The sequence below is a fragment of the Cervus elaphus genome, chromosome 28 (assembly GCF_910594005.1).
Source record: "Cervus elaphus chromosome 28, mCerEla1.1, whole genome shotgun sequence".
Taxonomy (NCBI): domain Eukaryota; kingdom Metazoa; phylum Chordata; class Mammalia; order Artiodactyla; family Cervidae; genus Cervus; species Cervus elaphus.
The window spans coordinates 34106727-34129649 of record NC_057842.1 but is presented as its reverse complement, the minus strand read 5'-3'; the positions used below and the strand labels follow the sequence as shown (position 1 = coordinate 34129649).

The following is a 22923-nucleotide window of genomic DNA, read 5'->3' as shown; positions in this document are numbered from 1 at the left end:
CAGGATGTAGTCCCAAACTATCAAGAAATGTTCACTACCCATAATTATGAACCTGTTCCTTGATGTACAGTGGGTACTGAGGTTTGTTAAAAATGATAGTATGCGTACAAAGTTTTAAAAATATTTCATATAGAAATTGACAAAAGTTTATATTGGGAATTCCCTGGCCATCCAGTGACTAGGACTCTGTTCTTCCACTGCAGTGGGCACAGGTTCGATCCCTGGTCTGGGAACTAAGATCCTGCAAGCCGCGTGATACAGCCAAAAAAAAGTTTATACTGATAAGGGTCTACAATCAATACAGTTTAAAACCTTATTTATGGGAAAGTGGATGCAGCTGCTGCTGGATGCATGTGGCGTGGTCAGATAAGCTACTTCATGGTATTACTGACTCAGCATCCATTTTGTTTGGCCAAGTGGCTGGCAGGGGCTTTAAATGAACACTAGCCCCTCAGGCAAGAGTGCGCCCTTGATAACAGCCCCAGGGTCACAAAGCAAATGTCAGTTCCTGGTAGGACTCCCTCTTGTGATCATGTTTCCCCCACCCCCAGGGCCCACCCTCTGTGTGCCCTTCAGACAAGACCTTACTGGAACCTACTAAATTGGTTTGAATTGACCAATTTGGCCTTACCTTCGGAAACCTGAAGCACTCCACCTACCGTCACAAATGCATGTGCCCCAGGTCCTGTCTCTCTGTCTGTACTCTGCCTTGACCTCCCTGTGTGGCCCCTGGAGGTGAGTCATGTACCTTTTCAGGACTTGTTAAGTAATAAACCTCTCTATTTCAATTTCTCTTGTGGTCGGTCTTTCATTGAACTGCAGCTTACCATATAACACCCTGGGTTCTAGCTAACAAAGGTTCATCTAACAAAGTCGTAATTGCACCATGGTGCAGTGCAGAAGCACAAGGCTTCTGTGAGGCTCAGAGCTCTGACATACAACTATCTGTATTGTCTAGATAAGCCCTGAGGCTCTGATTTCTAATCTGTAAAGGTGTGAAAATAATACTTATTTCCTGGGGCTGCTGTGGGACTTGAACAAGAATATTTGTCATGTGTAGGTCTTAATAAATACTAATTTCTTCATTCTTAATTTGCCAAAAAAACCAGACATGTATTTGTGTAGTAAGGTAGGGAAAGTTAAGAATATAGTATGATACTATTTAAAACTGCATTTATTTGTTTCTGCTAGGGTACAATCTGCCCCACAGGGGAATTTATCCATGTTAACTGAGATTTAAGAACTGAATAGGCAGCTTTTGTTTAACTTACCACATTAAAATTTAGATTTTCTTCAACCCATGCTTGAGCCTCTTCAAATTCATCTTTCATATTCATGATAAAAAGTGTATCCAGGGCATCTACTATTGTTGCTCCTTGGATACTACCTGAAAATATCAGAAAAATATTTATTCAATAAAAGACCTTTGACAGATCCATACATCCACACTGAGCATACCTTGGACAGGAAGTGAGTAATAACTGAATTTATTAGTAAACAAGAATATTGAACACAGTCTGAAGTTCTTTCAGTGAAAGAAAATTTAAAAGTTGAATCAAACCAAACTAAAAATTATCACAGGCTATAGACTGGTACACTAATCTTTAAAGTCTTTTCTGAGTTGCAGAAAATAAATCTCTTAGAAATTTCACTTGTGATCACATTCTCTAGCAAGAAAAAAAAAGACCTGAAACCAAGGAGCAACACACATATTAATTTTAATGTAATTACATCAAAGTGCACCTGCACAAAACTGTTTTAATTATAATTAGATCTAAAATTGTTTAGTGATAGCTCTAAGAAACCATTACTCAAAAATGGAATTCTACTCCCTCTCTGCAGCTCTGAATGATCCTAACTTCTCTGCCCATGTCCTAGCCAAGACTGAGTCTCATTTATTTCCTCTCAACTCCCTCAACAGGAAGACTTTACATTGCTCTTTCACTCATCACTTTCTATTTCCCATTATAACTATATATATGCATCTCCTTTTAGCCTGTGAAGTTTCTCAAAATAGAGAAGTCATGTCTTATTCACCTCCACATTCCATGTTAAAAGACTCGGTATGTTTTTAAGGCTTAAGAATAAATTTAAAAATCATCACTGTATTAACAGAGAACTAAGGAACCTCTTCAATAAAGATTATGGCAAATTTACAACTAAATGATTTCTTAATGGTATGAACAACTTTCATAGAGATAAAAGTAAAACTGGAAATATTTTTTTAAAGTTATAGTAAGCAATAAAAAGATTAAGAACTGTGAGTCTGCATGAAGTGTCTGGGTTTCTCTCTTCATTTACCATCACCCATGTTAACTGGTCACCACGTCCTCAAAACATACTTTAGAATTATCTGAAACCACGTGTACTGCCACCACACCAGGTTTGACTCTCTTCACCTCTAAAGTGAGTCGCTGTGATGGACCAGCCAGCCCTCCCTAACTGTTCCTGCAATGTCCTTCTCCTACCACAGAGTCTACTGTTTTTCAGAACTTCCAATGATTATCTACTGAATCCACCCAGTCCAGTTCAATTGCTCAGTCATGTCTGAATCTTTGCAACCCCATGGACTGCAGCACACCAGGCCTCCCTGTCGTCCATCACTAACTCCTGGAGTTTACTCAAACTTGTGTCCATTGACTCAGTGATGCCATCCAACCGTCTCACCCTCTGTTGTCCCCTTCTCCTCCTGCCTTCAATCTTTCCCAGCATCAGGGCCTTTTCAAAATGAGTCAGTTCTTTGCCTCAGGTGGCCAAAGTACTGGAGTTTCAGCTTTAGCATCAGTCCTTCCAATGAATATTCAGGACTGATTTCCTTTAGAATGGTCTGGTTGGATCTCCTTGCAGTCCAAAGGGACTCTCAAGCGTCTTCTCCATCACCACAGTTCAAAGAATACACCTGGTCCTTCGGTAATTCACTATCTGTACATATGTCTTCTGCACTAGGTCATAAACTTTGCAAAGATTTGTGTTTATTAATCACAGTGCTGGAAAGGGAGCCAAACACATGGAAGGTCCTAAATAGATGGAAAAGTACAGTGGGGTGATGAGGAGCAGACTCTGACCTTAGCCAGTCACACATGGGTTCATGTTATAGTACCAGTTCAGTCAGTTAGTAGGTGGCTAGCACTGGGCAAGCTGTTCTCTCAGTTTCCTATTTCTCATCCATAAAATGCACATAATAACAGGGATTAAATGAGAAGATGCACAAATGGCACTGTGGCACACAGGGTCAGCTGATACTGTTACTTGTTACAGAATGTGATCTGTTTAACAGGGGGCTGCCCAGGTGGTGCTAGTGGTAAAGAACCTGCCTGCCAATGCAGGTGATGTGAGAGATGCAGGTGTGATCCCTGGGTCAGAAAGATCCCCTGGAGGAGGGCATGGCAACCCACTCCAGTATTCTTGCCTGGAGACTCCCATGGACAGAGGAGCCTGGTGGCCTACAGTCCACAAGGTGGTAAAGAGTCGGACACAACCCAAGTGACTTAGCACACTAACAGCTTCAGTTAAAAGACAGGACATCAGCTTTTCCATGGTGATTTCAGAAGCATCAGGCCAAGACTCACATCCTCCCCCCGCCCTTCATCCTGTTACTTATAGACGAAATTGTGAGAAGTGAAGAGGAGTGAAGTTCAGGGAGAAGGACGCTGGGGAGCTCTGCGACCCAAGGAATCCATCTAACGCTTCTGTTACTTAGCTTCTGCACCTCCACAATGTCAATGTTATTAATACGTGGAGAAGGTATTAATCACAGAAGCAGGCTGTGAGGACCCAAAGCAATAAAATGATGCCAAAGTGGATAAATGGAAGTTCATATAACAGACGACTCCATCCTCACTTGCTCTCACAAACGAGAGAAATTCAGAGCCAAAGCTGAGAGTCACCGAGACACAGCGAAGGTCACCACGGCTGGCTGCCTTGGCCAGCTTATTGATAAAGACACAGCTTTTATCTGACAGGAAGCAGTTAATGCAGCCAACAAATACTCCTCTGCTATGTACCACATGGGAGCTAAAAATCAGGATACTGTGCCCATATCCATTAAATAAGGATCTTTGGAAGTCTGCCCCAGGCATCAGTATTTTTTCAAGGGATGTAGGTGGTTGCAAAGTCCTACATCTGAAGGACACACTACACACAACCTCTGCAGACAACTCATCAGGTGTGCAAGTCTCCTAGCAACACAAGCTGGAGGGGGACACAGACTTTCTCCACCACCCACAAGTTCAGCCGATTGGAGAGAAGTTACTGTCAGGAATGAGCCAAAGCACATTCTACTCACCAAACAAACTGCTTGAATGGCCTCCTTTTGACACAGGCTTCAGTTCGTTTTTACCCCAGGCATAACGTTTATAATTTTTCCAAGCATGTTTCATCATCTGAGAAAAGAAATAAAAATGGGATTATAATTTGAATTTGAGATGTTTTTGCTTCAAGACAGATCATACATCGATGATCTAAAGGTTAAAACACTAAAACTCACTGCTTAGTTAAAAGGATGATGATAATTAAAAGGGGGACAATGGTATGAATAAGCTGGAACACACACATAACATACAAATCCACATCATCCCTTTATGTCTACAAATGGAGACTTTTTTAATCCATTTAATCTTATTTCATATATTAACACATATCATTTTCAAAAGTCAGTTCCCAGCAACAGAAACTTAGCTTATCATAAAAGGATGAAATCATTCTTAATAGATAAGTCTAAGTAGATAAGTCATTCATTTATCTATTTCATCCTCATAATGCATTAAATCTATAAGGACTGTATACTTAAGATTCCCCTTTTTTGCATAAAGTTCTCGGTACTTCATATACAGACAAATATCCAAAGTTATTATTTTAAACACTGATATATCTTGACCAAGACTATATGGAGAAGTATTTTTGAATAAATATAGGAAATGAAAAAAAGAAGCTAATTCTATATATTCCCAACCTAGATGTCTTGTACCAGGACTGTTTTTAAAGTCCCAAACTCTCTGCCATAAATTAGTTGTATACATTTTTCATTTTTAAATTTTATTAATTTTAACAAAATTAGTTTACTTATATATAATGAAAATCAATCAATTTCTCCTGGCTCAGAGACTAAGTTCTGATCTATTATGGCAGATATTAACTCTAGCAGAAAATGAATAATAATCAAGGAAAGAAATTATTCTCTAAGAGTCTATCAAAATAGTTGTGTAACTATTATACAGTTACACAGATGTTTAGTTGCACAGATGTTTCTAATGACTCCAAGAATATACTTCACCTACTTACTTTTGTATACATTTTTTAAAAAGGATTGAGGACTCCTCACCTGTCCAGAATTTATTCATGCCACTATCCCCAATCCATTAGCAACAGTAACTAAAATAGGAACACAATGGGGAAATATTCTAATCTGGGTCCATATTTTAAAATATCTTAAAAAGCATCAGTAAAGTTATACATACTATATATAGGCTGTTTATCACTAAAAATCTTCAGTGAGATCAGTATGATTTTATTAGTAAAAAAGTCTTCCTATGCCCCCCCAAATAACAATGCACATCTGTCTTCAATCACTCTGTATCAGTATAGGATCTTCCTAACTCACCACTACTGTTAGTAATAACAGCTACCAAAAAAATCTGTACTATCTGCTCAGTACCCCACTAAATGCTCTATGTTCAGTACTGTATTCAATTCTCATTACCACTCTACGGATGATGTTGTATTGTCAGTTTGGTCGACGAAAAATTTGAGACTTTGAGAAGTTACAACACAAACATGTTTACTCAAAGTCATGACATTTCTCCACAGCTGTGGAGCCGGGGCTCATCCCTGTGTTGGCCTGACTTCAAAGCCATTGGCACTAACCATACACTGCATAAACTTCCTTTGATGAGTCAGCAACAGACCCTTCCTTTGATGAACCAGACTGCTGATCTTCTAACCATCAACAGAATGCGTATATGGTAGTGTTTTAGAGATTTTCTCCTTACAAATTAATTTTGTGGAAAAGTATCCTAGGTTTGAAGGTGAAATAACTTGATTCATAATGACCACCAATTAGTCACACAATCATGGATGAGTCAGGCTTTCTTTATGTGAAAATCTGGGGTGATTCCTCACAGGTCGTGCCTCACAGGATGCATGTAAGGATTACATGAGCACGACCTGTGAGGTGGCGCCCTGTGCAGACAGTGAATAATCACACACCTACTGAATTTAAGCCTATGTTGAGACCAACTAAACTCACGTCACACAAATAGAAACCAATGAGCCTCTGAAAAGACCGGGTACATGAACTCTAGGTACAAAAACATCTTGAGATTACATCTCAGGTTGATTTGGTTTTCCCATTAAATGTACTGTGTTTGGTAAACTCTTTATTCCTGTTTCAAAGATACTTTATAAATCCAAAAGCTTTTGGAATACACCTAACACAAGAATAGAAAAAAAAAAAATTTCGATGATTTGTTTCCACTCCAAGTCTGAATGGAAATCTGTGCCATGCACTACTAATGACTCCAAGACAGCATAAAGCTTTCCTATAGAAGACTGTTGTTTAGTCAAACATGATCATTTTACACAATGCACCACTGGTATAGAACTTCACTGAGTTACTACTGTAGTATATATTAACTTTCCTTATCTTTTATCCCCAAGGGAAAATCGGACACTAATTGCTTATCTGCCTGTATTTCAAAAGCTGCTGTGACCCGTTTCTCAAAATGGGTTCCTCACCCCGTGGGATTTTCTATGTGTTACAGTTAGAAAAGAAAAAGAAAACAAATGCGGTCAAAGTGCCCTGTATGGAGCTCTAACATTGGTTTCTCCAGGAATCTGTGAAATAAAGAGGAAGAGCCATTCCAGGGGTTGGTCACTTGGGGTGAAACCATGAGGGAGCTGGAAGGCAAGGAGAGAGCGACCTGGAAGCAGGCAGGGGGGTCAGTTATCGGCATGGTGCCCAGGGGAATTATGCCAGGTTTGTAGAGCTGCTACAGAACTGCAAACGATGCTGCTGAGTGCTCAATGTTGATGAATTATCTTCCTCTCCTCCATGAGGCACGGCTCTTTTCCTGCTGAGACTGTTTACTCACTGCCCAGTGGTATGTCCTCATAGAAAAACCCTCCTGTTCATGGAGGAGGAACGTCTAAGAGCAGGTCACAGGTACAAGCATCTTAAAAAATGGGTTCATATCCGAGCTCTGCCATCATTGGTGTGACTCCAAGTGAGGCAATTAATCTGAGTCCACTTTCCACATCCATTAAATGCAAACAAATAAACGCATCAGTCCAGTAGACAGCAAGGAGATCAAACCAGTCAATCTGAAAGGAAGTCAACCCTGAGAACTCACTGGAAGGACTGAAGCTGAAACTCCAGGATTTTGGTCACCTGATGTGAACAGCTGACTCATTGGAAAAGTCCCTGATGCTGGGAAAGATTGAGGGCAGAAGGAGAAAAGGGTGTCAGAGGATGAGATGGCTGGACGGCATCGCTGATGCAATGGACATGAACTTGGGCAAACTCTGGGAGATGGTGAGGGACAGGGAGGCCTGACGTGCTGCAGTCCGTGGGGTTGCAGACTTGGACGCGAATGAACAACCAGTTCAGTGACACTCACATTCCAGCTGTTCCATAGGACAGGGAGGGCTACATTTGGTTCCGTTGAGGGCTAGAGGGGAGAGAGGGAGGGAGCTGAATCTATTGCCCTGATAAAGTGGAAATTGGTGGCCTTCGCTCTTAAAATTATATTTACAATCAATGCTTTGAACAAACTGATTTTAAAAGCCTGTCAGTAATTTCCACCAAACTTTGACATTACTTGTCACATGAAAGTAACTTCCAAAACGTCCAGATAAAAATCTCAACTGAAAACATTTTTAGGATCACTCTATCAGTCTTTTTTACTTTAATCTTTGGTGGAACGGGGACATGGCAGAAGGGAAACAAGATAAAAAGTGAAACTTGAGGAAATCAAGTGTCACAGCTTGGCCAAACTCTCCTCATCCACTGGAAAACAATGTCTAGATTCGTGAACATGAGACAACAATCTAGCCGCCCCTGCCTCTCACCTGGGGCAGCCCCGCTCCCTACATTTCCCTGTGGGAAGAAGGCTCAGAGGATCAGGAGCCCCGAGCCCCCAGGAGACCCTGTGCTGTGGATGCCGTCACAGGGAGCAAGGCAGGCGGGCTTCAGCTGGGGGAGCCGGAGCCCTGCTGTCTAAGATCGGCTGTCTCAGACCCTCAGTTTCTCATCTTTCAAAACAACAACCAAAGGAAACAAAGGTCCCAACGCAGTGCAGGATGTTAACTGTGTGGGAGGATCGGGTTGTGCTAGGGCAGGGATCTATGGGAATACTGCATACTTTCCACTCAATTTTGCCGTGAACCTAAAGCTGCTCTAAAAATTACCGTCTACATGAAAAAATAAATGAAGAGCATTATCTTCCTCACATCATGGTCAGGAGATCAGATCTGATAACGTCCGGCTGCAGGCAGACATCTGAAGAGTGTCCCTGGCTTTCATGCCCACCTCCACCTCACTGCCCCACCAGGCGCAGGAGTTAAACAGAGATAAGCAAGAATGGTGCAAAGGAAAGCGGACACGGAGCTACGCTCACGGGGGACAGGGCAATTCAGCGGGAGGGAAATTCACAGGGGAGGGAAGAGGTCAATGTCAACGAGAGGTGACAGAACGCAGAGCACGGTATGACTCGGCACTCACAGACATTGCGGGCCTGGAGTCTACCACAATTACTGCATTTGGCACCCTGTTACCCTAAATGGAATCAGGATGCTGCCTAAGACAGTCCTGGGAAGATTGTCCCCTTAAGACGGCATACTGGGCAAGGTCCGAGTCCACCCACCTTCTATCTGTCCTTGCTCTGCACAGAGAAGAACCCTCCCAGTCATGGGAGCTTCCAACTTTACCCCGTATCAGATTAAAACACTCATTCAGCACCTTGCTCAATTTCTCTCTTTCCAAAACTGAAACACATCAGTTCTCTCTCCCTTTCCATCGGACAGTAAAGAATCCCCCTGCAATGCAGGAGACCTGGGTTTGATCCCTGGGTCAGGAAGATCCCCTGGAGAAGGAAATGGCAACCCTCTCCAGGATTCTTGCCTCAAGAATCCCCATGGACAGAAGAGCCTGGCAGGCTAGAGTCCATGGGGTAGCAAAGTGCTGGACATGACTGAGCGACTAACACTTGCTTTCTGCCTTTCCACAAGGCTGTTTGTGTGCCTGTGCTCAGTTGGACCCATCCGACTCCTTGTGACCCCATGGACTGAAGCCCACTCCAAATTCAACAGAGCCCTGTGGCCCACCCAGCAGCCCCTGGACAGAGGGACAGAACACATTCAGTCGTTGGTTCTGGGTCCAGGGCCAGCTCCCTGGCTTGTGCCCTGCTCTGCTTTGGGCTCAGAAGAGGAATTGAAAATTCAAGGGCCAGACAGAAATAGAATGGCCAGGTTTAGGGCAACTGGAAATGATGGGGAATTTAGCCAAACAAGAGTGAAGGCCCTGGCTAAAGCAATTTAAAGAAACACTCTTAAAAAAAAAAATACTAAGCTTGCTTTCAAGGTTTGAGCCAGGATTTCCAGGGGTCTAGAATAAAAACAGTATACTAGTTATGGGGAAAAAATATCCGTGAGCCAGAGATGGCCCACAGACCAGCGGTCTGCACTGCAAGCCCTGCTGTGAGGGCACATGTCTAGCCCTGACCGCTCTGTTCTCAGGCCTGTGGGCAGCAGGCGTCCCTCCAGGCTGCGCCCCCAGCTCAGTGAGCGGTGCCTGGCCCACTTCCAGCCCAGGCTGCCTCAGTGCCTGCTCTTGACCGTTCAGGGCCCGTCAGGACATCAGTGTTGCCTCTGCCTAGAATTAGTGAGTCCTCGAGACCTGAGATGTATAAAGCATTATGCACATGCCTCTCAGCCATTCTCTTCTTGCTGAATGAGTGGTAAGCTCCCATTTCAGAAAGCATTTGTAATTCTAAATCCTACGCCGTTCTACACATACAAGTGTAGAAGCTGTAAAGAAGAAAGTGACTTAACTTTGTCCCACACCTACAAGGCACTGGGAGAGGAACCTGGTAACGCTTTGCCACACACTTAATCCTCCTTAATGCCTCTGGGGTACTATCAACCCCATTTTACAGAGTAGGAAGCAGAGGCCCAGCGCAGCACAGAGAAAGAGCAAGGTTGTGAACTCTCCCATTCTGATTCTTTCCTCTGCATCACTTAGGATGCCGTGACTTTTTGCTGCTTGCAAACCGTAAGACTGAGCTCCCCTGCTGCTCCAGGCACAGGAGGCAGCCCTACCTGGGGTCCAAAGGGACACGGCCGGGTCCGGCAGCAGAAGGGCACACACCAAGCTGGACTCGTAAGCTGGCTCCAGGACGGGTCCTAGCAGCACGTTTTTCTCATCTGCCTTGTATCCTTCAACCCTCAGGACCTTCGTTCCCTCTGCGTCAGCTCCTTCTCCAGCTCTGAATCCCAACTCTTCTCCTCCCGCTGTGTAGGATACTTGGGCGGACAAGAAGGCTCTGCCCTCCTCCGACCCTGCCTGTCCCTGGATTTATGGAGAATCATGAACTCTTCTTCAGCACACAGATCTGCCAACTGTGCTGACACCTGATCTCTTCAGCTGCAGTATTTCCTGAGCTTCATCACCACCTCCAGGGCTAACGGTGGCCACTCTTCTCTCCTCTCCACTAGCCTACTACTTGTCCCGGTGTGTGCAATTAGTCACCAGGCACCCCAGGCTGCCTTATAACCAAGAAGTGGACAGATGTGTGATCATATTTTCTTAAGATTCAGATGTCCTGAATTCTCCCACAGCTGATTTAATATACTTTTTTTTAAGACAGCAGGAGATGCATAAAGGAGGAGTAATTATTAATGCTATTATTCTATGAACCCTAATGGGCTACTGAACATTAATTCCTTGAACTCAAACAGCAGTTAGAGCGGCAATCTCTTCTGAAAAAGACTCAGAAAGCCTGATAAAGTCAGTTTTAAAAAATGAGAAGTCCAGTTAATCACCACTTATAGAGGACAGATTGTCCTGTTTCTAAGAAGCATCTCATACCCTAAGAAAAACCCAGTTTTTCTATGTCTGGTCCAGAGAATTGGGTTATAAGCTATTTAATTGTTCTTTGTGACCAAATTCTGACACTCTTTTATAAAATGTCTGTGCTATTACCGAATGGGAGAGGGTAGAGGACATCCCCCTCAAGCCCCCCAAACTTGACTACAATAAAAATATATAACTCTAAAATATTCTAAGAGATAGTAATTTCACATCTTAAAGTTAGCTGTTAGAAAAAGATTTGTTCATATACGACTAGTACATTCCTTTTTTTTGAGAGAAGTATTTATTAGTGAGAGTGTTTTCTTTACACAGACAAGCTCTGGATCAGCCGAGGGTCTATGACTTGCAGTTATTCCCTTCTCAAAAATATCTGTCTTGTGGTTAGTGACTGTGGTCTCTTCCCATAGAGTTCAAACATTCAGCATCAGACTTCTTGGTTTTTCTTTGGTTGATTTTAAATTGATCTAAATCTGCCTTCATTAGAATATCCTTGCTAAGTAAGACCTCTGTGGTCAATGGGAGGCTAGCAAGTGGTCCTTTGCAGGCCAGATGCCAACTGATCCGCCCTGTCCAGTTCCCAGGCAAGGACCTAGTACTGCTTTTCCAAACCTGGGAATCATCAGTGACTACAGAGCTTTTAGCAGTCAAGAGAAAATGATACCCACTGCTTGGATACCAGGAACCTTCCTTTTATTCTAAGAAGGTCTCAAAAAAGTATCTTCATAGGAAACGAATACTATTCTCAGTGAATCTCTTCTCTCAAAAGCCTTTTTTTTTTTGTAGTTTTAATATTTGTAATAAAATAAGCTTTTGTAGTTTTAATATTTGTAATAAAATAAAATAAAATAATATTTGTAAAAAAATGAGCCCCAGTGGCTCAATAGTAAAGAACCCACCTGCCAATGCAGGAGATGTGGGTTCAATCCCTGGATTGGGAAAATCCCTTGCAGGAGGAAATGGCAACCAACTCTAGTACTCTTGCCTGGGAAATGCCATGGACAGAGGAACCTGGAGGGCCGCAGTCCACGGTGTCGAAGAGTCAGACGCGACTTAGCAAGTGACTAAACAACAACAACAAAGCAAGTCCAAACATTCTTTTAACTCATGCATGTCACTCTACAGCTTCAAATTTTCACTCCATTTATCTTTCTGCAGTAGTGACACCATGTTTTAGAACAAATATGCTCTTTAAGGGAGATCTGCTTATAAGATTTATCAAGTTCTTGAAGACTAATAAACTTTTTATTGGTTCTTTTAATATTCCTTTTTTAAACATTACAAATACTATGAAGTTAGAATATAATTAATGAGAAAGAATACATAAATAATGAAAAAAGAACAAGCAAAATTTTTCTAAAAATGAGCAAAAGTTACAGATATCTGCCTTTTAAAATTTACATTCTTTTCCTCTTATTTTCTTAAGCAAGCAGAGTAGTCTGAGAGAGTCCTGTTCTGCTTCAGTTATCAAGAGGAGAGTTTCAGGACACAGCTTTTCTTGTTTTTCTTTCATATGTATGTGCTTTTAATAGACAATTTTTTCAGAGCAGTTTTCGGTTCACAGCAAAATTAAAAGGACAGTATAGATTTTCCATATACTCCATACCCACACACTGTAGTAATACTAATAATATTATGTTTCTGAATGATTCATTTGTTACATTAGTGAGCCTACACTGACACGTCACCATCACCAGAAGTTCACAGTTTACATTAAGGTTCAGTCTGGTTATTGCACATTCTATGAGTTTTGGCAAATGTATAGTGACTTTGTATCCATCATTATATTATACAGAATAGTTTCATTGCCCCCCCAAATCCTCTGGGCTCCACTATTTTTCCCTCTCCTCCACCCCACCCTACAACCACTGATCTTTTTACTATCTCCATAGTTTTGCACTATCCAGAATGTTATATAGTTGAAATCATATAGCATATAGTCTTTCAGACTGACTTCTTTCACTTGGTAAATACATACTTAAGATTCCTCTATGTCTGAATTTTTATGACTTAGTAACTCATTTCTTTTTTTTTTTAATTTAAATATACTTTAAAATTTTTACAATGTTGTGTTATTTCAGCCATACAACCATGCAAATCAACCATAATTATACATACAGCCCTGCTCTCTCTAGCCTCCCTCCCCTCCCCCAACCCCATCCCTCCCAGTGAATAGTACTCCAGTGACTGCATGTATCGGTTTATCTATTCACCTTCTGGGGAGAAGGCAATGGAACCCCCTCCAGTCCTCTTGTAGAGAAGGCAATGGCAGCCCACTCCAGTACTCTTGCCTGGAAAATCCCATGGACAGAGGAGCCTGGTAGGCTGCAGTCCATGGGTTCACTAAGAGTCAGACATGACTGAGCGACTTCACTTTCACTTTTCACTTTCATGCATTGGAGAAGGAACTGACAACCCACTCCAGTGTTCTTGCCTGGAGAATCCAGGGACTGGGGAGCCTGGTGGGCTGCCGTCTTTGAGGTCGCACAGAGTCGGACACGACTGAAGCGACTTAGCAGCAGCAGCAGCATTCACCTTCTGAAGGACATCTTGGTTGTTTCCAAGTTTTGACAATTATGAATAAAGCTGTTATCAGTAGGAGAATTGCAGGGCACAACTGTTCCCTTTTCAAATTAAAACTAGAAATCACTATCTTCTTAACGAAAGGATTATAAATTATTGATATAATTTTGTAAGTTATTACTTCTTGAAGGTAGAATTCACACTATATTGTTTATAAAATGTCACACATTATAGGGAAATATTTTTTTAAAACTTCTGAAATAATTACCCTTAAGATTGTCCATTGTTAATAAATAGTTGGGATACTCCTTGTCATTTGAGATTCTATAATATTATGAAAGTAATCCTTTGTATACTGCAGATGACCATTTTAAACATTAGTATCTAGTATACCAATAAAAATGTTCTAGAAAAGGTACTATTTTAAAAATTACCTATGAAATGTCAGCTATATATATTAAATATCAAAAATGCTGGTTTCTAAGTATAATCTTGAAGTAGCAGCTAGTGCTTCTGCAAGACGTAAAATTCATAATTGATGTGTCACAAAAAGGTATTTTCTTATCATCCTTAATAATAGAAACGGCCAGCATTCATTGAACACTTATATGTCAGGAAATATGTGAAACATTTACATATTCTCTCAGTCCTTCACAACAATTCTACAAGGAAAGTAGTCTCTCTGCTGAGAGTCCCATCAACACAGATGAAGAAATCAAGAGGTTAAGTAATTTTTTCAAGGTCAGCCCTCCATCAGGGTGGAGGCTCTGAATTCAGACTGACTCTGAGGCCTGTACAGTGTCCTGATTTAAACATGTGACCCATGAAATCTGAGGAATATGCCTTACAAATAAGTTTCCAAACAAACTGTTAACTCGTGTGTTATTGATACATATAATGCATGCTTTCTATTATTTATTTAATTATCCTGGATAAATTCAACTTCCAGTAGTGAGACTTCAGAAACAGGCTATGCAAAACCATCTTCCAATTTTTCCATTTTTAAAAACCTTGCTGACACAGGAGAGCAACATTAAATATATTGGTAGATTGAGAAGCTAGAATAAAAATGAGAATATCTCTTGCTTCTGATGCCCTGTGGGAAAAGATATCTTACATACACCGAAAAAGACTTTTGCCTTACATATATTTTAATATCTCAAATTTCCTTCCAGTGAAAGATATTAGTTTATTTCCTTCTGAGCAAACTACAGTGTTAGATCATGATCTTTATTCTTGGTTTCATAGTATACAACACTTCATCACCAAAAAAACCCCTAGTAATTTTGTTTATTGAGAACTAAAAAAACATATTTTGCTCAAAATGAGTTTAAATGTCAATATCATTCTATAAATTTCCCATAAATTGGAAACATCAGGTTTTTCTCCAAACACCTACCAAAAAAGTATAGCAATACTGATTATTTTCCAATGCTCTATTACAGGTTTATTTAGACTTCTACTATGTTTTTAATACTGAATATGGCAAACAATGATTTTGGACTATATATGTTATCACTGTTAAGGCAAGCACTAACATATAATACAGTTGTATCCTTACCATCCAATAAGCCATATTTTCTATGGGTTGAAGATCATCTGTGATGTTTTGTAAGAGATGGCAGGTATTTCCCTGGACTTGAAGATGCATTACTCTAACCATTCTGTTAGAACTCTAAATTCTGATAAGGCTAGATTTTTTTTTTTTTTTTGAAGAAGGAGCTAATCATCATTCATTCTACAGTTGCTGGATGGCAAGTGCCCAGTATTAAATGTACACCAGATTCAGTGACCTGTTAAAGTAGATGGCATTACTTAGTATTAGCTTTGGGTACAAAGACTTCCAATTTTTGTTCAGCTATTTCATGGCTTAAAAAATTGGGCAAAGACCTTCATAGATTTAAGAAGGAAAAAAAACAGTGCCAAGTTTTATCAGCAGAGGTCAACATACTTCACTATTCATAAAACTACAAAACAATAATAAAACAGGAAAATGATGAACATATATCCTTCCTGTTGCAGACTGGCTCACCCCACACCCCAATCTCCTTCTCCTTGCTTGTCCCTGGAACAGAAGCTACAGAAGCTGAATGTGTGTTTTCCTAATCTCTCTACAGCTAGAGAGGGCTGTGACAAAGCTCAGGCCAACGAGACGTGGGTCAAGGCTGACCAGCAGCCCTGCCGTTCCCCTTCTTTCTGTCTTGAATGGAGGTGTGATGCAGGTAGACATGCTGTCACTGCGGCTATTCTGCTACCATAAATGAGTGTAAATCCGGTACTACAGGGCACCATCCTGATGAGACGGCGATAGTCTGCCTGATTATGTTTTATTTATTTTTAAAATTAATCAATTTTATTTTTGGCTGTGCTGGGCCTTCATGGCTGCACGCAGGCTCTCTCTAGTTGTGGCGAGCGGGGGCTACTCTCTAGTTGGGCTGGGTGGGTTTCTTATTGTGGTGGGTTCTCTTGTGGAGCACAGGCGCTAGGGTGCGTAGGCTCAGAAGCTTCAGCTCGAGGGCTCCACAGTACAGGCTCAGAAGTTGTGATACACGGGCTGAGCGGCCTTGTGGCATATGGAATCCTCCTGAACCAGGGATCGAACCTGTGTCCCATGAATTGGCAGGTGGATTCTTCATCAGTGGACCACAAGGGAAGTCCCCCGTTATGTTTCAAATTCAAACTAAGGCTATTTTGTCACTTAACTCACTGATTACCAATCACTGATGAATTTAACGTGTGCGTAACTACCGTTTTAAAAACCTGAGTGATCAGATCAAAACTGGACTTTTACGATACCCTCAATCTGGGGAAATAGGAAGTTTTTCTCTGCATTATTTCTTTTCATAATATTGTTTCATAGCTGAAACTATTCTGAAGGTTTGTTCAGAAAAGTTGTATAATAATAAATAGTATAATTTGTCAAAGAAATTATGGGACTTGAGTCCTTTGTTCAAGGCTTAAAGGACCAGTAGGGGGACGTGCATAAATAATTTAAAAAAGAAAAATTATGTAGTCAGGATTCCTGGATTTACCCAGAAGACAATAACTTCAAGAGGCAACCTGAGTTGTTTTCATCCACCTTCCTTGAAAAAAAAAAAAAATTGTTCAAAATGGGGTAAACTGTTCAAGTAAATATTGTTATCAAGGAAGAAGATTATATTTTTGGATGAAAATCCAAAATATTAGTTTAGGCATCTTCTATAAAAGAATTTATCCACAGTATGGTAAAAACTGAATTACCTTAATAGTTGCATCACATTCTTGTTATCTTGAAAAGGGCTCTGGTTAATACATAATATAGTATTTTCACTAAATATTGTGCTTCTGTGAGTAACAATACTAGTTGAAATGTTTAATTTTTATCTACTTTTATGGAACATCATAGCTGAGTTACAATTTCTTTCTCGCAAATGTAAAATTTATCTTATTGCCCTCAAATATATGTGTGTGTGTATGAAAGAATACAGCCTTTTCCTATGTATTATAACTACACCAAATCTTGTTTAAAATAGGTCAGTGTATTTGTGATCTTCAACTATCAATTTCCATATAAACCAACTGTTTAATACTGTGTATTTTCTTCTCATTGTTTGAACAATATTAGAATTCCATATCCTTCATTTCTGGAAACAAGACTGTTGTTCCAAATAGAGAAGTATGACCTTCTACTGTCGACAGAAAATACCTTCCTAGCACTGAATATAAAACACTGTCCTTGGCTTAGGACTCTCTACCATGATTTAGAATATCCGTGTTTAAAATGCGTCTCAGAACCAGGAGAATATCCTGCCTTCTCCTGGGATGCTCTGCCAGGACTTCTGAGGGATGTGTCCCTCCTGCCTGCTTCCTCAGCCCTGTCTTAGAGGGACACCCTCCTAGGAACTAACTACTCACTTTAAAATTTTACTGGCAAAGATCTGAGGTCTTGAAGTAAGAGGTCAAACACATAACCAGTAAACATGTACCCCGGGCAATAGTGAGGGCGATGCAGTGGTCTTAGCCTCGGCACGCTAGCCGCTAGCTGGCTCCTGTAGGACGTGCTCACACAGAAGGAAGCAGACCAAACCCCTGTCAGCCAGGCAGAGGGCAAATTCCAGAAGAGACACAGTGGGGCAGCAGGGTGCAACCGCTCCCATACAAGACTCTCTGGAGCCAAGTCCCAACTTCATTCCCACCTGTTTCCTTAGAGACAGGCTGCACTGCTCATTCCTTTCACGAGCATCTGTGTGCCTATAGCTACACGACCAATGCCGAGCTCACTTCCTGTCCACGAGGGGCTAACCAGTACACAGCTGTCGTGTTGTAAGTCTTATCAGTGTCAATAAGTGCTGGGATTCTGGTCCTGCTGTTTTCTCCTCTGACTTGGACTTCTGGGTCCCAAGCTCTGCTCAGCTTAGACCCAGGACGACTAGGATACGCCTTGCTGCTGGCATTCTTTGAAACCCGGATTCACAGCTTAGCTCCACCCTTGGGACTACTGGTAACCAGTTCTTGAACTGCCTTTCTAGCACAATCTCTATCTTCAGCCCAGTCCCCTCAAGCCACTGGCCTGGTCCATCACAATAAAATGTCACTCTCCACACTACACAGGCAAGAGGCACGGTCCTTGTGACGTCTGCTGCTGAGCCAAGCCTGTTTACCAGTCCTTTCCGTAGAAGAACGGAAATGCTGATTCATTGTAATCCAAGGTCTCCCTCCCCCAGATCAACTAATTCTCCAGGGAGAAACTTAAGCATTTCCCTATTACCAGTTTCACTGGTAAAGCTGCTAAAGATTAGTTTTTCCAAAATGTCTTCATCACAAGGCTCTAAATTATGAAGTGGCAAAATAAGATTCAGGTAACAGTCATTTCAAAACTGAAGGAAGGCCTTCATTCATTTTCAACTGCTGTGTAGTTTGATCTTTTAAGGTTCAAGGATGCAGCTAAGTCCATACTGAGGTGGCCACTGACAGATAAGCTTCTCCATTCTAACAGTCTGAGATCACAGAAATGATCCAAACTCTTGAAGAATGCCAGTTACTCCTAAAATTAATCCCTCTTCAACACGAAGTCTGTGAAGAATGTTATCACAGTCCTGCCACTTCTAAAGAGTGTCATAAAAACAAAGTTTTAAAGTTTAACAAAAGACCACATTAAAAAGTGTAATTCTGCTGTAAACTGCTTTTCCCAGTTTCTGGCCCTGAAGACAAAATATGGCTGATAGGGTTGCGTATTCAAAAACATTTTGTTTGTTCCTTTTAAATGAAGTGTCTGGGTGTTTCTCTTTGAACCTCTACAGGTACATAATACTAAATATGAAAATGTTAGTCACACAGTTGTGTCCAACTCTTTGTGACCCCATGGACTGTATAGCCTGCATGGAATTCTCCAGCCAAGAATACTGGAGTGGGTAACCATTTCCTTCTCCAAGGGAATCTTCTCGACCCAGGGATTGAACTGAGGTCTCCTGCATTGCAGGCAGATTCTTTACTGTTTGAGCCTCCAGGGAAGCCTAATACATAACATAACAACCCAAAAAGGACAGAGTGGATGTCATCCTCACTGCAAGGAACACTCCTTTTGCTGATATTTATGAGCCAAGAATTTGTTACTTACAACAAGAAAAATCTATTTCTATTACATACAATCACAAGTGTTACCAATACTTAGCACGTGCATCAGGTAGTCACGTATTTCTGAGCACCTCCTAGGTGCCCAGCGTGACCACAATGATTCACAGCTGCAGGCTGCTGTGTGTCTGTCCTGTGGTTCTCGGTTTCCTCAGGCAGACGACAGAGAGGAAGCTAAGGGAATGCACCCAAATTCTTTGCTTTCCCTCCTGGAGGTCAGTTCCCGTAGTTCTCTGGACCCTAGCTGTAGCGCAGGTGTTGAAGACTAACTGACCCAGTCATCAAAAGGACAAATTCTGTGAGAAGGGAGAATGGATAAATATAGTCTTGGATAGCGAGAAAGACGGCTTAAGTAGCCAAACTTGAGGGGGAGGTAACAAGGGTGAGGGGTAATGGAAAGAAAGGACTAGTTGAAGAATATTCTAAATCATCCGATACATGTAAGAGGGAGGTGGGGAGTGAAGACAGCACACAAGCTTTATATAACAGTCAGAAGTAAAAATGACACTGGCACAAATGTTTCTGGCCTTTCTAGACCATATACTACAATGTAGGTAAATTCTAAATTGGTAACCATAATGGGTATTTATCTTGTCTGTACTCTGTTTCAACATACACAGTAACAGCAAATATCCAAATTCAAGTCAAATTCAAGTAATTTCTTTCCTATGATCTCCAGAAGAAAGCTCACTGGAAAATCTGTAAATTAGGAAAATTAGAAATTCTGTCAATTTCTTCACAAGAACAAAGTATGTCTAACACCTAATTGTGTATTCAGAGGTTAAGCACATTCTTGTAAACTTTGTGTTACATATAAAAATAGACAAGCAGATAAAGTAAGATCTTTTTTAAATACTGGAAAAAGATTATTACTATTATTATTATTTTATTGTAGAACTCAGAGCTCTATGGCTGTCAAGGATGAATATATTCAGTGTTAAAAGTCACTAATGAAACGTGACTATCTCATTTGCAAATGAAGGTGTTACTAAAACCACATAAGGTCACTGGTTTAAAACAGGGTTTCAGCCACAGTTTTACTGACATTTTGGGTAGACAGAGCTCTATGTTGCAGGGGGCTTTTCTGGGCATTGCAGGATCTTTCTAGCAGGATCCCTGGCCTCTATCCACTAGATGCCTGGAGCACATAATCCCACTGTGACAGCCACTGTCTGGGGGAGAGGACAAAATGGGATATTTTGGTTGAGAAGCAATGATTAAACCAAGCTGTTTGATTAGGATAATAATCCTAATACTCACACAGCACAGGTACTAGGCACCACTCCACCTGACCATCAATGACAACTCTACAAAGCAGGCTTATTTTACAGATGAGGAAACCAAGAGGTTAAGTTAGTTTCCCAAGGTCACTGGACACATAACGAGCAAACAAGGAAGTCAAGCCCAAGGAGTCTGGTTCCAGAGTTTGTTCTCCTAACGTGTATACTACACTTGTGATGACATATGGAGAACAGACACAAATCGGAAATATTTTTCACTCAGGATTCTAAAGTCTATAACATTGGGTACTGTACATATCTGAGTTCAGAATACTCATTTGTAAAATAAAAATGATAATGAAATTAAAATAAGGTACTTTATCAAAGGCTTCAAGAAAAGCTCTAAGAATAAAGAGTAGAATATTTTTCTTATTTACCAGTCCTCTTTTGCATGTGGTTATAACTCTGGTTTCTTTTTCCTGTTTATCTGCATACAGCAATTAGAGTTGGGTATATCTGGTGGCTCAGCAGTCAAGAATCTGACTGCAAAGCAGGAGACACGGGCAGGAGATGTGGATTTGACCCCTGGGTCAGGAAGATCTGTTGGAGAAGGAAATGGCAACCCACTCCAGTATTTCTGCCTGGAGAATCCCATGGACAGAGGAGCCTGGCAGGCTTTACAGTCCATGGGGTTGCAAAGAGTGGGACATGACTTAGTGACTAAACAACAGCAACATACACAAAGGAACTACTATAAAACCTGGTTTCTTTTGGTTTGCTTTCCCCTACCCGTAACCTGGGGCACAAAATACCTCCGAGGTAACAGCTTGGTTGATCACAAACCACAGCAACAGGCCACAACTCACCAATGGCTGTGAGTAACTTTTGTATGTAAAGAGCTGCACTGCAGTTAGTGCCACATACAGGGTCACACATAATACCCACAGGTGGTTAGAAGAAATCCCCCAAAGAGGCCCATGCCCTTGACCTGTAAATATGTTGTTTCACAGGGCAAAACGAAGTCTGCAGATGTAATGATAGTTACTCAAGGATAACTAAGACAACTTTAAAATACAGAGATGAGCAACCTTAAAATACACAGTATTTGGCCACACCTAATCTAGTCACAGAAGCAGAAAACATTTTTGAGCTGGAGACCAAGGAGAACAGCAAAGGGGCAAGTCAGAGGTTCAAGTGAGAGGTTCATCACACTCAATGTGATATCGCCAGTTTGAAGATGGAGGGGTTATCTCAACGTGGTAGCTCAACGCCAAGCCTCTAGGAGCTGAGAGGCTCCTGGCTGACAGCCAAGCAAGAAAGTGGGGAGCTCAGCTCTACAGTTACAAGGAACTGAATTTTGCAACAAGTTTGAATGAAACTCTGAGAGGTTCCTCCTCCAAAGCCTGCAGATAAGACCCTGGCGCCTTGAATTTTGGCCTTATGAGACCCCGTGCAGAGAAACCCAAAAACAAGCCCACTCAGGCTCTGTGAGATATTGATTTGTATTGCTTTAAGTTGCTATGTTTGTGATAATTTGTTGCAGAGCTACAAGAAGCCTAACAGCACAGGATACAACTCAGACAAGAAAGAACAGTAATTCACCCACTGCTATGCCACAAATTACCAAGTGGTAGACAGGGGTTTTAGAAACCTGGTTCTTCAACCTCCAAACTATTTCCTTAAATAATCAATATCTCCATCATAGTGGAGGCAAATAGTTTTGCATCCACTCATCACTGGCTCCTAACAGCCAAGGAAGGCAGGCATTATCCTCCATTTTACAGATGAGAAAGGCTCAAAGAGTTGTGTACTTAACAGAGGGTAAGGCTGTCCATAAGTGACCCAGCCATGAGCTCCTTCATCTCACTCTCTTGCATGTGCTGCCTTTAACAGTAAAACTGTAATAAACATGGTAAAGAGGATTAAACAAAGCAGGCCACCGGAGCACAGGAACACAAATGATTTTCTGCTGAAGGGGGATAGGAACAGGTTAGAATTTGTGGAACTGATGACATTTAAGTTGTATTTTGATGGGCAGGTAGGATTTCAAAAGAAGATGACTGTTAGGGCTTTTTGTTGTTAGTGTAAACTTGGAATCAAGGCAGCAATATGGTAGGCTATTAAATAATGAACATCTCAGGGAAGGTTTGGCTCATGAACCGGTATTCTTCAGGCCAGTTTATATCACAGTTACTGGAACAATATGAAGATACTAACACTTATGTGTGTACTCAGTTTCTAAGTCCTATCTGACTCTTTGCAACCCTGTCAACTGTAGCCTGGCCAGGCTCCTCTGTCCATGGTATTTCTTGGGCAAGAATACTGGGAGCGGGTTACCATTTGCTCCTCCAGGGGATCTTCCTGATCCAGGGATTGAACCCGTGTCACTTGCGTCTCCAGCATTGCTGGTGGATTCTTTACTGCTGAACCACTGGGGAAGCTGGGGGAAGCCCCCGGTGATTCTAATACTGGTGAAGTGCAATTTCATGA

General features: G+C 41.4%; 1 protein-coding gene across 1 annotated transcript in view; it reads right to left on the bottom strand.

Annotated features, from left to right (window-relative positions):
* The window catches only part of MAN1A1 (mannosidase alpha class 1A member 1), a 167453-nt gene that overhangs the window by 119410 nt on the left and 25120 nt on the right, over positions 1-22923 (bottom strand). Inside the window, exons 3-4 of the mRNA XM_043889861.1 lie at positions 4286-4382; positions 1272-1387 (exon numbers count right to left, since the gene is read on the bottom strand). Coding sequence (XP_043745796.1) covers positions 1272-1387; positions 4286-4382 — 213 coding nt within the window. The remainder of the gene's footprint in view (positions 1-1271; positions 1388-4285; positions 4383-22923) is intronic.